Source organism: Sarcophilus harrisii, chromosome 3, assembly GCF_902635505.1.
Source record: "Sarcophilus harrisii chromosome 3, mSarHar1.11, whole genome shotgun sequence".
NCBI classification, from domain to species: domain Eukaryota; kingdom Metazoa; phylum Chordata; class Mammalia; order Dasyuromorphia; family Dasyuridae; genus Sarcophilus; species Sarcophilus harrisii.
This window is the reverse complement of record NC_045428.1, coordinates 561,876,067-561,890,701: the sequence shown is the minus strand read 5'-3', so window position 1 is coordinate 561,890,701 and position 14,635 is coordinate 561,876,067. Positions and strand designations below refer to the sequence as shown.

Here is a 14,635-nt window from a genome sequence, read left to right as displayed (position 1 = left end):
GTTAGAACTGAAGGGGGCTTTAGGGGCCTCTAGTTCAAGCTCCTCCTCTTGTGGTGGAGAGATCAACCACTCCCCAGTGAGGTTCTGGGGATGCCCTGGATCCCAGTCCAGGGCTCCTTTGGAGCAAGGCCCTCGAACCCAGATTCACAAAATAGGTTTTTGTGCGAGTCCCCCTTGGGATAGGGGGAGGCAGGTTAGAAGCTTCTGTTGGGACTGAGAGGCCCAGAGCCTTAAGCATCACCTACATGCCTCCTCTGTCCCTAGACGTACAACACCAATGCCCAGGTTCCTGACAGTGCTGGGACGGCCACCGCCTTCCTCTGTGGAGTGAAGAGCAATCACGGCACCGTCGGCGTGAGTGCCGCCGTCACCCGATCACAGTGCAACACCACCAAGGGCAACGAGGTCACCTCCATCTTGCGTTGGGCCAAGGATGCAGGTGAGAAGTGGGCGTGGCCGTGAGGAAACACCTGCTCTGCTCCCCACCCCAGATTCCAGTGGGGGCTCCCTGCTCGGCTTCCCCCTCCCTTGTAGAGGAACTGACTCTGACCTATGGAATATTTATTAACCACCTACTGAATGCATTGTAAGGGTGTCTTGTCTCCACAGAACTGATTTTTGTATGGCACATGCTTATGGTGCTTATTTTCATCTGGTTTGGGAAATCCTGTCTTCTTGTCCCCATCCCAGGCAAATCTGTGGGCATCGTGACCACCACCCGAGTGAGCCACGCCACGCCTAGTGCCGCGTACGCCCACTCAGCCGACAGGGAATGGTACTCGGACAACGAGATGCCCCCCCAGGCCCTGACCCAGGGCTGCAAGGACATCTCCTACCAGCTCATCCACAACATCCCAGATATCGAGGTGAGTGCGGCCCAGGAGGCGAGCCCAGAGGACCACAGTCCCTGGGGGAAAGGTCAGGGAAAAGCCCTTAATCACTTCTCCTCTGGAAAGGGTCCTTGGAACATAGATGGGAGAGAGCCCTAGAAAAGAGCTTGGAAGACCTATAGAACACAGAATGTCAGAAACGAGGAGCTTAGAACATAGAATGCTAGAGCAAATTGGCTGGAGGATGCTTCGAACATCGAATGGCAGAACCGAGAAATCATTTAATAATAGTGTTAATATTAGATTTGAAAGGAATAACAAATGTAGAATGTATTAGAAATGGAAATATCTGGAACATAAGAGCTGTTGGATCTCAAATCCCTCATTGAAACTGGGCATCCAGAGGAGGAGGTTAACATGCAACCAGTTTAGTGGTAGAGGCCAACTTGGAACCCATTTCTTAGGCCTCCCTAGAGCATCTGGGCAAAGGCGGGGGGTACATGGGTAGGTGGAAAGAAAAGAACTTTTTTGTTGCTGAGGCAGACTTAAAGTGACTTGCCCTCAGGGTCACCAGCTAGGATGTGGGAAGCATCTGAGGTCTAATTTGAACTTGGATTGTCCTGATTTCAGGGCTGATGCTCTAAGCACTGCACCAACTTGCTCCCAGAACTAAATTTTTTATTTTTAATACACATTGTTTTATGAATCATGAGAGCAAATGGGAAAAAGCAGAGGAGAGAATTGATTTACATAAAATCTCTAATTCTTTTTCTGGATGCAGAGTCTTTCTGTCCAAGTCTATTGGGATTGCTTTGGATTTTTTCATAGTTGATCAACACACATTCTTATTAGTAGTGCACAATGTATTCCTGGTTTGTTTCTTTCAGCATTGGTTCATTTTCTGTAGCTTTCCAAAACCAGCTTGTCTCATCATTTTTTATAGAACAATAATACTCCCTTAGCTTTATATATTTATATATTTCCTTGGGATAGAGATCTAGTAGTGGCTGAAAGGGTATCCACAGCAGATATTTTTATATATATATATATATATATATATATTTTGTTAAATAAGCCTTTCTTTCCACCTTACTTTTTCCTTTTTTGGGGCGTTGGGGGTTGGGTGGGAGGAGCAGGTGAGTTGGGGTGGGGCGAGTTGAGAAAAAGAGACATGGATAAAATGGATTAGGGATAGATTTGAGGGAAGAAGAAAAGGTACCCCCTCACTTCAATGATTGCCACAATAGGTTTCGGGAGGAGCCTCTGGGGCAGAACAAACCCCAGGACCTCATCATTTGGCACTGGGGGTGTGGCCAACAGCCTGCCTTTTTTGGGGCCTCAGAAGGGAGGGCAGAGCTCCCAGGGCCTACCATGGGAAAGCCTGGGCAGGCTCCCCACGCAGATCTGAGGGCCACCTGGGCTATTAAAGGATTTGAGGTTAAAGAAAAGGAGGCAACTGAGGGGCTGGGCCCAGGGGTAAACAATAATCTGGAGACTTTCTGGACTCAGCAGATTTGGGGTGGGCTGGGGGGTTCAGCCAAACTGGATTTTCAGCCCCAGCCGACAGGGACCAGGCTCTGTCTGGGTGGGGCTTGGGGGAACAAGCTTGCTTCAATGACTTAACCAGCCCCCTTGAGCTCATGACATTGAGGTTTGAGATCCTGACAGAAAGTAGAGGTAGTGGGGTAGAATATGAAGGTAGACTGGTGTTGGACAGTCTGGCTTTATTTAGATTTCACCTTGGCTACCTTTTATCTGGGCAATCCTGGGCAACCAAGTCATGCTATCTCTGTCACCTGCTTGGACTGGAAAGCTTGTGCTTGTGATCTTTATTTTCAGAAGGTAATTTTTCAACATTACACCTTGCAAAAATTGTGTTCTAAATTTTTTCACTCCATTGCCCCTCCCCTAGATGGCAAATAATCCAACTAATGGGCACCCACTCAGTATCCAGTTTGGATCTCCTTTCTTGACTGAGGCAGTGTAGTCCAAGGAAAGATTAACGGATATGGGGACAAGAGGTACTTAGTGTCTTCTGAGGCCTTCAGTAGACTGGAGGCTACCACAGAGCACTGAGCCCGCAGTCCAAAGTTTACCTTGGACAGCTAGCCATGTGACATTATAAAATGTGTGTTCTTAACTCTTTGTTACCAACTTGTATGTTGGGAGGATATAATGGGAAAATAAGTTCTAGCACAGTAACTGGAACACAATAGGCACTTAATATAGAAAGCTGGTCTTCCTTGCTTGCTTTCACTCTGTGCCCTTCTCCCTAAATCCTGTGATTTTTTTTTTTTTCTCCCCATTTCCATACGCTTTCTCCCTTCCCCTTTCAGCTCTCCTCTCCTTCGCATTCTTCCCTCCCCCCTTCTTTCCTGTTTCTTCCTCTCTGCCTTCTCTCCCCTCTTTCTTGTCTCTTTTCCTTTCTCCTTTTTCTTACCCATTCCTCATTTCCCCAGGCTGTGGATGAAACAAAAATCCTGGTGTCCGCCCTATAAATTTCTTTTGCTTTAAAAAAAACCAAACCCCAAAGCCAAACTCTATGATTTGGGAGTTTAATGAGCCTGTATGAAGTCTCTGCTTGGGGAAGGAATGATGGTGTGGTGGGAGCAGATTGGGGGTTCATTTTCCAGGGCTGGCCTTGTTACCATAAAGATCCCAGAGGCTCTGGCTCCATGGGGATGAGATGCTAGTATCTGGGGATACATTCCCTCTTCTTGCCAACCCTCTGTTTCCTGAGGTGTAGACTGGGGTCCTGGAATGGTTTCTGGCCAGATGTCCACTAGGAATTCTTGCTGTTCCTCTGCCACAGGCTTTAGAATCCTGGTTCCCCCCCCTGCCTTGCAGAGAGTTGGGACTGGACAGGATTGTTGTGAAGGATGAGCTTTAAGGGCTTCAGAAATATGAAATTATTTTGGTTATAGTATTGGGGACAGCTTGATGTAGTGGAGGAAAGAGCAAGTGATCTGTTAAAATTCAGGGTGAGACACTGTATGACTCTGGGCAAGTCACTATACAGAGTTTGCCTCAGTTTCCTCATCTGTAGAATAGTTGAGAAAGAAATGGCAAATACTACAGTCTTTCCCAAGAAAAACAGGACTCTTTCCCCTCCTTTTACAGATGAGGAAATTGAGGTTCAGTCAACTTTTAAGGCCAGGCACTATGCTAGGTGCTGGAGGCATAAAAAAGCACAAAGCCTGCCCTCTGGGAACTTATGGTCACTTGCCCAAGTTAATGGCTACAGTAATTAGTAACTGGCAGAGGATGTTGCATTTGTAACCCAAACCTTCAGTGTCATACCAACTCCCAGACCTGCCATTTAGAGTCAGTCATGGCTTCAACACAGGGCAAAGTATGGTGGGTTCAAATCTCTGCCTTGGTGCCTCTGTGCTGCCTCCGCTTCTGTGGCTGGGTTACTTGCTTCCTCTCTAAGAGCTTTTGACCAGATAATGTCTGATGGATCTTGGGAAACCAAGTCTACTTTATTCTTTGGTCTTCAAGTCCAAACAAGAGGGCCAGGGGAGGAGGGGGACAAGGAGATGGCCAACCCCGTCCGGCGTCTTCCTCCAGGTCCATCCAGGCTGGTGTCACTTGGGGGCATCGTCCTGGGCCTCTTGCCTGGAAGCTGGGGCTGAGCCGGTGACAAGAGGACGCCAGTGAGCTTCACATTGCCCGTGGTCACTGTTTTGCTCTTCTCCTGGGTTAAAAATAACCAGAACTTCAAACACTAACTCCCAAGGAAAACAAACACTCCTCACCTTCGTCTGTCATCCTCGTGGATGGCTGGCGGTGGTGGGATAAAATTAGGGTGGCTTTGATAAACAGACAGCATGTCCTCAGCTCGCCCTCCCCTCCACGCCCCTCGATGGGGGTGCCTGCTGTTTGCCCAGGGCTGTGGTGGGGACAGTGCTGGTCGGGAGCCAGGCTGCCCATTCCGACCTCCCCGCTTCAGAATCCCAAGGCGGGGGGAGATTGGAAAGCCAGCCCAGAGCTGGGGTTTTCTAGCTGGGAATTTGGAGGTTTGGTGTCTTGTGCTATCCCTGTGTCCGGGTGCTCAAGTGCCATCTTGGCCTGCTGGATTGGGGGCAGGATGTGTTGAAGAACAGTGAGTGTATGTGTGTATATTGTGGGAGCAGGACAAGACACATAAGACTTCTATTTACCTCCTGTACATCTTTCAGCTAACCTAGACCGCAGTCCTGCCATAGATGCACGATCTAATTAACCCTCCCATCCAGGGCAGATGGAAACCTGCTTTTTTCTTCTCAACTGAGACCTTGAGGCTCCAGAGAAGGAACTTGGGGAAAGGTCCCGCCACCATCCAATTGGCAGACCCCACATTCAAAGCCAGTCTGTCCTATCACGGAGGCACTTTTTCTCAGTCCTTGGCTCTTCCGGGCCAGAAAGCCAAATTGCTTTCCAAAATTCACTGCTTGGTCAACAGTGCCTCAGAGTGCCTGTCTTTCCCCAGCCCTTCCAGCATGGACTTCTTTTCATCATAGTAGCTAATTTGCCGAGTGAGCCAATTTGCAGAGTTGTTTTAATTGGCATTTCTCTTACTGGTGATGATTAGTTGGCAATTCTTTGAGAATTGGAATGGTTCTTGGACTTATACAGTTTTCCTTAAACGTGGGAAATTCTAAATTCTAAATTGCAGAACCCAGACCAAATCTGACAATTATTCTACTGGACTACATGTGATTTTTATCATTTATTACATTTACTAAACTACCATGAACAGTCTGTTCCAACTAGGGACTTGACTAGTTTCTTTCTCTGTTTAGGTCATCCTGGGTGGAGGCCGGAAATACATGTTCCCCAAGAATACACCTGATGTGGAGTATAAAGATGATGAGAAGGCAAGTGGTACAAGGCTGGACGGGCAGTTTCTCACCAATGTCTGGAAGGACAAGAAGCCTCGAAACAAGGTACTCCAGTCAGTGGGTGAATAAAAGCCTTTATTCCTATGGCTAGATTCTGCTGCAGAATGCAGAGAGAGGAGGTGATTTGAGTGAGCAATGACTCTGACTTAGGGAATCTGAATTGAAAAGAAAGTTAAATATGAAAGCCATATTTATTCTCTCGTAGAGAGAAAGGTTATGGGAAAAAGGAAATGGGAAGTGTTAAGAGGGGAATATAGCAAGTGGGGCAATTTCCCAGGAGTCACCAAAGGAGTCCCCACCGTATCTACACTTTGTAAGATCCAAAGGGGGAAAGTTAGTTAAGAGGAAACACATTAGAGCAGAAACGGACTTTTAAAACATAGAATGTCATCCCTCTAGGCCCTTGGAATACAGTGTTAGGCTAGGATGATATTTAGAGCATGTCAGCTAGAAGTGTATTTAGAACACAGGATGAGCAAGAAAAGGGACCTCAAGTATCAAGTCAAACCCCATCATTTCCAGAGTGGTTTGGCCCTGACTGGGGCAGCCCAAGGTCACACAGCTGCTTAGTGGTTGAGCTGGGATTCCAATGCAGCTCTGCCCCTCTAACCCAGAGATCATTCTGTTCTACTGTGTTCAATGGTCACGAATCCCATATTGCCACCCCTTGGGAAAGGGCTCCATGCGGAGAGTCAGCTTAGTGGGTGGCAGACCTTGTGCTCTGAAGGCAAATACGTTCTAAGGAAATCTTGGATGAGCGACTCCCCCTTTTCAGATCTATAAAATAATGGGGTTATACTGGATGACCCCTTCTTAACCCTTGAGCCTATGATCCATAGGATCTCTTTTAAGCTCTTATTAGGTTCTCAAGTACCTTCCAGGGCAGATGCGCTATCATCCAATGAAACTTTCCCACCAAAGCCTCCCAGCAAGATAGCTGTAGATGGCCACCCAAGAGTCCCACCATGAGAGCCATGGGAAATTAGCTGCCCCTGCTCCCCAGGCATCTGGGTGGGCATGAGGGGGGAGCCAAGAAGATGGGGGAAGGGCAAGAGACAGGGTCTGAAAATGACTGTGGTCAAAGCTGCTGAAGATGGTGGTAAGCAGCTGTGGTGGGGTCAGTTTTGATGTGGCTGAATGGTCTTAGGATTATATTTCTAATTGTTCCTGGCATAATCCCCCTTTCTTTGCCGTCCCCCCTACTTTGGGGAGGAGAGAAGGCCAGTGATGGGGACTCGGCCATGTGGAATGGAAATTCTCACATCTGGTAAAGAGGTTCCCAGGCAGGATGATTACTGAGCCTGGGCCACACAGGGCAAAACAATTGGGCATCTATTTGCATTTGATACTTAAAATTAACGCTTATCCCCTACTTCTCCCCCTCCCCCCCAGTCCCATGAGTAGGGCCCATATTTTCTGATGATAGTGAGAGTTGGCAATCAAATCGGGTTTGTCCAACCTTGGCTTGTGCTAGCCTGTACTAGCTCTAGGACTCATTTCCCTCATTTGGAAAGTTAGGGAGAAGATACTGAGATTCATTCTGTGTTTCAACTCTGACCTCCTGGGTCCTAAGAGCCTTCTACCTTCTAACTAGTGCCTAGGTCAGCATTCTATGAATTATGGCATAAGTCACTGTACCTTCGGACAAGCTCTCAGTCAAGGCTAATTGAGTTCTGACTCTAGGCTGTGGCCTGGCTTGGGACATCCTGTGGGTCTGTTTGGTTTCTGTGCTGATCCTGGCCTCCTCCAGCTCTTGCCTGCCTATAGTCATCATTTTTTTTCCTCCTAGAATGCTCACTATGTCTGGAACCGCACGCAGCTGCTAGAACTGGATTTGGACCGTGTGGATTTCCTCCTAGGTGAGTGTGGGAACATCTTCTTGGTGACTCTGCCCTCATGCTTTATCCAGGCCCTTTCAGGATTGTAGCAGCTGAATAATGATTTTTTCTAGAAAATGTGAATGGGGCTGGGAGGAAGGTCTAGTAAGCAGAGAGCCCAGCCTGTTGCCGATGTCTGAGGAATCTCTAGTCTTGTTCTTGGCAGAGATAGTCAGGAAATTCTGCACATTTTGCAGATGAGGAAACCGAGGCAAAGCGTTTGCCCTCTAGCTCCCAGCATCACTAGTGCCCCAGGCCCCCTTCACAAAGCCAGCCAATCTGTTGCACTACAGCCAGCAAAGTAGGTTCTGTTTCTGGGTTTCTTCCTTTGCCAAATGAGGTGTTCAATATACATTGAAATGTGTGTTTGATGGTGGCCAGGTTCACATTTTATTGTGACAACCATAAAATTTTATGGCCAGAACCTGGGTTTGTCACCTGTTGGCCCCAAGGGACTGAGGCTGATTATTCCCCAATATTAAAGAAAAATGAAACCTTTAACAAAAAATATAATCAAGCAAACAGATTCCCCCTTTGCCCTGAGTACCTCATCAAGGCCATCCCTTTGACAGGAACCGGGCAGCAGCCGTGGGCTCATTTACTGAGAGAAAGGTACTAGGTAATCTTTGATGCCCCTTCCAATTCAGTGAGTCTTACCAGCAAGTCCCAGGAAGCATGGGCTGCACTGTGCAAGGTGTGCAGGGATTAGCAGCTCTGACATGGTAACAGCCCTGAAGCAACACAGCGTACTCTGCTGAAGAGATTGTCCCACATGTACACACTGTGCCTTCCAGCCTTTGCTGCTGAATTCTACTGTGTAATCCGTCCTAGAGGTCAAGGACCTTGCTTTTGTTCTTCCCCTCTTCCCAGTGCCAGGCAAACATCGGATTAGGTCACCATTGGATCATTGGGGGTGTGTGTGTGTGTCATGCTGTATATGTTGTGATATAAAATATATATTATATATATATATTATGTATATAGACATAATATCAACCAGCCTGTGGTCTGTACTCTTCATTCTGTACTCTATGGGGACATGCAAGTTGAGAAAATACAACATCCCCTGTTCTCTAGGAGCTTGTTTACTACATTTAGCTTGGAGCCAGGAAATGGATGTTGTTCATTTTCAATTGTGACCAACCCATTTGAGATTTTTTTGGCAGAAATTTGCCATTTCCAACTCCATTTTACAGATGACAAAACTGAGGCAAGCAGGGTCAAGTGGCTTGCCCAGGATCACACAACTAGTAGGTGCCTGAGACCATAAAGATAGGGCACCAGGCTTGGAGCCAGGAATACTTATCTACTGCACCCCCTAACTGTCTGCGTGCCAAGTGGGAGAAATGATCCGTACTGATAAATGGTAGAACAAAAGAACATGATGAAATTAGAAAATGGGTCCTGTTCATCTCCATCATCAAGTCTGAGAAAGTAGAAAGGGTAGGGTTGGGGGTCGAGCAGTGAAGGGTCTTGAATACCAAGCTATAGTATCTGAATACCAAGAAATAGTATCTTCGCCCAAAGCTGACAAACTGAGCAGAAGGGTGAGCCGGTCATCTTGGGAATGTGAATTTGGCCACCGGATGTAGAATGGATAGAAAAAGGGGGGAGACTGGAAGGCTAATGCAGCAATGCAGGTAGCCGGATGGTAAGCATTAGTGGGATGGGCTACAACAATGGAAAGGGAAGGAAAGATTGTGGCAGTAGAAGGGATAAAATCCAGTACCCCATACGAATGTACTATACACATAACATGTGATGTGGCGTCTTCCATCATCTCAAACCAATCTTTCAAAAAGATCTTCCATTCCTTCCTCGCCAGTCTGTGTATGTTATTTGCTGTATTCTGGGGACCTCTGAAGGGAGAAGGAGCAGCCCACGGTATCCAGGATTCCCAGTCCTCTTTGCACTGTCCTTTGCATCTGTTTTCTCCCTCCCTTTCCTTATTCTCCCAGAGCTAATCATTAATCATCCTCTTTAGGACTTTTTGAACCAGTGGATATGACCTATGAACTCAACAGAAACAACCAGACAGACCCATCACTGACCGAGATGGTGGAGGTGGCCATTAAGATCCTGAAAAAGAACCCTAAGGGTTTTTTCCTGCTGGTAGAAGGTAGGGGCTTCCTGGAATAGTTCTTGTAGAACACATGATCAGTCTTTACTCATAAAGCAATTATTGGGCACCAACCATGTGCTAGTCCATTAGACAAGTTTTTCAATGGACTTTAAATGGCTAGGCAGATCAGGGAGGGACTGTTGGAAATTCCACAAGTGAAGCAAAGGAAGATGGCAATTCCTAGAATAGCAAAGGGAGGCAGAAATGAATCGAATGTATGTTCAGGACGGAGCTGTCCACTTCTCATTCTGTGTTCCAAGGTCCCTCCCAACTCTGACTTTAAAACCCCTGCTTCCATGGGGCCCCCAAGGGATGCAGAGTCTGCATATTGTTTGGGAATCATTTGAACAAAAGCCATCCCTTTTCTCAATAGAATTAAATTTGGAAAGCTCCCATCTCGGTTATAGCTATCAAAGTCCAAAGATGTAGTTTGGATTGAATGGGTATTTATGGGGCTCCTTGAACTCTGGGGGTTTGGAAGGGACGTGGTGGATAGTATCAGCCCAACAGACTATGTCCAACAGGCAAAGGGAGTTTGTTTGAGATTGCTTAAGGTACACTTAACACAAGGACAATTGGTCGGCACCCACCGCACAGAAAGGCGGATCACTTGGGCTGCTGCCTCTTTACCCAAACTGAAGGGTTAGTGCTAAGATCAGCGGTTTCAGCTCTGGCCACAAAATCCTGCCGCCTCTGTGGAACCAACAGTGGTACAAGGGGTCTCCCAAGGGAGTGTGGCCCCCTTTGTAGTGGGAGCCAGGAATGTAGGGCCAACATTGCTTGCTCGGAGCTGAAGACCACAACAAAGGGAGCCAGGCCCTCTCAGCTCAACCACTGCTGGACCAACTCCTTGGGCTGGCCAGGCCGCCTGGAGCCTGGCGGTCCTATCCAGAGGCTGAGAGCAGCAGAAGGGAGGCCCCAGGGGACAGCAAAACAGTGTGAACGGTTTGTTCTGGGCCCTACCCTGAGCCAGGGCCTGAAAGAATAAATCTGAAGGACAATTCCTCTCATGGATGTCGATAGTTTTCTTTTCCTGGGCAAATAGTTTCTTGGAATCTTTTATTATAGCTAGGAGTGCACTTAGAACCCGGGAGGTCAGAGGTAAGGATTCAGAAACAGACAGAGAAGGCCTAGCCGGGGCAGATGGGGACTTCCTTCCTTTCCAGGGCTGGTAGCACTTCTAGGGCAGCAAGTGCTCTCTTGGCTCCCAGTCCTTATGGATCTCTTTCCTTTCATGCTCCAGGAGGCAGAATTGACCACGGCCACCATGAAGCAAAGGCCAAGCAAGCTTTGCATGAGGCGGTGGAGATGGACCGGGCCATCGGGCTCGCTGGTGCCCTGACTTCCGAGAACGATACCCTGACTGTGGTTACAGCTGACCACTCCCATGTCTTCACCTTTGGTGGCTACACTCGCCGGGGGAACTCCATCTTTGGTGGGCTGGGCTGGGCTGGCCTGGGCTGGGCTGGGCTCATTGAGGCAGGCAAGAGTCATGGATGTCTGGGGAAGGGTAGGGGGGCACAGGAGAAAATGGGAACAGTCCTGACTTTTCTCTCAACCTGGCTGGCCCAGAATTGGCCCTCTTTAATTCAGAGGTAACATGGCAATATGAGAGAAAGGCGCTGAATTTGGCATTGGGAGCCCTGGCTTCTTATTGAACTTCAGCTGCCTTCTCTCTTCTCTGGGACTCATCTGTTAAATGGGGCTTCCAGCTCCAGGTCCTAGGATCCCAATTCAGTCCAATGGCTTATTAAACCCCGTATGTGCACAGCTCTAGGCTCAGAGTTATGGAGCCCAAAATAGACAAGGTAGGTAAGGCCCAAACCCCTCCATCAATAAAGGGACAAGTGTATGGACAGTGCTTTGGTGAAAGGGGGCAGGGGGCTAGAATAGGAAGTGCTGAACTGAGTGTCCCAACTGTTTCACCTGTCATCGTATGTGCCCTTCAACAAACCCCTCCCCTTCTGGACTTCAGTTTTCTCTTCTAAAATGAGGGATTGGACCACTGGGTATCCCTCCATACCCATCTGACTTGGAATATTATTGGGATCTATCGAAAGGGAATCTTGGGAATAGGAGAAAGACAGTGTAAGGATTAAGCTAAGATAGAGGAGCTTTTGGTTTCTGGATAATTCCAACAGAGGAGGGGGCAGATGGATGGAGTGAATGTGTCAGGGACCTGCTGAATACTGGTTCTGTTCTGATAGGAGGGGGAGGCGGGGGAGGAGTGACACTTGACTGGACAGGATAAGGTGCAGAAAGATCACCTTGTCTTGGGCGAATTAGTTGGAGGCCGGGGAAGCTAGAGCCCTGGGAAAGTGGAGGGAGAAAACTGAGGAGGAGCCAGCATGGGGACATAGGGCTGATCTGGAGAAAGGGCCGAGAAGGGGACAGGGAACTAGACCTTTGGAACTGTGGGAATTCTGACTCTGGTAACTGGTAATTCCCCCCTCTTTAGGGCTTGCCCCCATGTTGAGTGACAGAGATAATAAACCCTTCACCTCTATCCTGTACGGTAACGGCCCTGGCTACAGGATTGTGGCTGGTGAGCGGGAGAACATCTTCACTGTGGATTATGGTAAGGCTCAGGTCTGAGAAGGGCCCCCCTTGTTGGGTTCAGAAGATGGATTTTGATGGTGGATGAGAGGGTTTGGAAGGTTGGGGACGGGGTGGGGCTCAGAGTAGATGGGAGGTTTCCACATGTTCCCCAGCTACAAGGTAGTGGAGGTGAGCAGGAGAACGTCTCCACTGTGATAATGGTAAGGTTCGGGTCTGAGAGGAAGGCTCTGAATAGAGGGGAGGTTTCCACATAATCCACAAGCATATATAAAGGGGAGGGAGCCTCTCCTGGGCCTTCCTGCCATGGGAGCTTCCCCCCTCACCTTCCAACCTCTTGTCACAGCTCACGAAAACTACCAGGCGCAGTCAGCGGTGCCCCTGGGCTCTGAAACTCACGGGGGCGAAGATGTGGCCGTGTTTGCCAAGGGCCCCATGGCTCACCTCCTGCACGGCGTCCACGAACAGAATTACATCCCACATGTCGTGGCCTACGCATCCTGCATCGGGGCCAACAAGGACCACTGCAAAACCTTCTCATCATCAGCCGGGCTGGCCCCACAACCGGCGCTGTTCTCGGGCCTTCTCACAATCTTCCTTCTGCTCAGCCTCTTATTCTAAGGGCAGCCATCTCCCGGCCCAGGACAGCCAGCTCTTGCCACCCACAGCTGGGGCCCCGGATTCCCTTTCTGACGTTGCCGGGCCTGGAGCCTCCATGCCCATCATCAGCCTTGCTTCCGGAGTGTCTTGGGGCAAACGTCCCTTGTCAATATGGGGCAAAGCTGTCCCAGGTGGCAGCGGCTGAAGGCCCCACTGCTGCCCATGGCTAGAAGCTGCCGGGCCACATTCTGATATCCAACACCTAGAAGGAACTTGGGGGGCCCCACAAAACCAAAGTCTGAGCGTAATCCGCCTAACTGTGGGACATGAAACTTTGAAGCAGCAGAATTCTGAGATGGAGCAAGGAGCTCTGCAGGCCTGTTCTGTCACCGTGTCCGGGCACTCTGGCCCTCACTTGCCTACAGCTGCCCCAGAGGAAAAGGGAACACCCACCCTGACTGACACATGGGTCCCCTCTCCCATCGTCCCCTGGGGAAAGCACAGATCTGTTTGGGAAACGAATACCCTCCTGCCCTGCAGGGAGCTGATGGCTTCTCCCTCGCCACCTTAAGTGGAACAGATTCCTCACCCTTGCCCTAGGGAGTCGCTTTGTCCACCCTTCTTGTCCCCCAATTTTAGCCCACGAGACGCTAGCTGTACCCAGGAGGGCAGGTGGGAGGAGAGTACCAGGACTCGCTGACCCCCCACCCCCCACCCCGCTTGGGGCTAGGTGTAGGGGACGCCCATGGTTCTTGTCCTTCCTGCAGACTCCCAGGCCCACAGTCTGCACCCCATCTCCACCTCCCAGAATAGAGGGCCCGAGGGGATGGGACCCAGCTCCCTGCAGTCTCCATCACTGATCATCCCTGAGGGGCAGCAATCTAGAAAGAGGGTGAGGGTCAGGGCCTGAGGGCCCCGACTTGGGTCAGTCCTGGGGTAGGACAGGCTCCCCTCTTCTTTTTCCCCTCCTCCCCCATCTAGTCCCCAGCATGGGTCCAGCCTTCCACCTTCAAGAAAAGGGGGCAGACCCACTATGACTTGAGAGGGAAAGAGGGGGACACTAAAGTGGGGCAGTGAACAGGGATGGGGCAGGGCTTCCAGGACAGCCATCTCTCTTCTTCCTTGTTGCTGTTTTTGCCATTTTTATTCTCCCACAAAATCCTGTTAATAAAAAAATTTTCCAAAATGTTCTGTGAACAGCCCAGTCTTTGTGGGTAGTGGAGAGGAGAAACTGTTTTTCAGAGGGGTTTTTGTCATGACAATGGAGTCAAACCTGTCCCTCCCCCCAGGAAGGGGAGTCCTGGGGCTGTGGGCTGTACCCCGCGGTTGATGAGTCAGATTGCCAAGCTCTAGTTTCCTAAATTCTTAGATCTAGGAAGGCCCTTTGAAATCGAGTTAAATGGGTCATTTTTCAGGAGAAATGACTAGACCAAAGTCACATAGCAAATGGAATTGGAAGCAGCCTTTGGTTTCACAAAGTTCTTGGGGTGAGGGGGAGGAATCCCTTTTGATATCCCAGCCTTCTCTATGGAGCCAAGAGAACTGGGTACCCTGAACGGCCAGTTGGCTGTGAGGGATTTGGACTCATTTCCCTCCAGTTCCAGAGTTAGGGTATACAGAATGAAGTCACTTTTAGGATTCTGGGATTTGAGGGGCAGCTCATCAGGAAGAGGCTATAAGTGGGCAAAGGGGAAGATGGCAGTGGTTCTAGAGACCCTTGTCTCCCTCCTCCTAGAACTAGGTGTTCAGTCTCCCTCCTCACCCCAG

The 14,635-nt window shown here is 49.2% G+C and overlaps 1 protein-coding gene across 3 annotated transcripts in view; it reads left to right on the top strand.

Annotated features, from left to right (window-relative positions):
• ALPL (alkaline phosphatase, biomineralization associated) overlaps positions 1-14,056 on the top strand; it is a 39,261-nt gene extending 25,205 nt beyond the window's left edge. For all 3 annotated transcript variants that reach the window (XM_031962673.1, XM_031962674.1, XM_031962675.1), the window contains exons 5-12: positions 265-439; positions 691-866; positions 5,615-5,758; positions 7,503-7,572; positions 9,575-9,709; positions 10,956-11,147; positions 12,171-12,290; positions 12,615-14,056. In XM_031962673.1, the coding sequence (XP_031818533.1) occupies positions 265-439; positions 691-866; positions 5,615-5,758; positions 7,503-7,572; positions 9,575-9,709; positions 10,956-11,147; positions 12,171-12,290; positions 12,615-12,889 (1,287 nt within the window). In that variant the 3' untranslated portion in view covers positions 12,890-14,056. The remainder of the gene's footprint in view (positions 1-264; positions 440-690; positions 867-5,614; positions 5,759-7,502; positions 7,573-9,574; positions 9,710-10,955; positions 11,148-12,170; positions 12,291-12,614) is intronic.
• Positions 14,057-14,635: the final 579 nt, after the last annotated feature.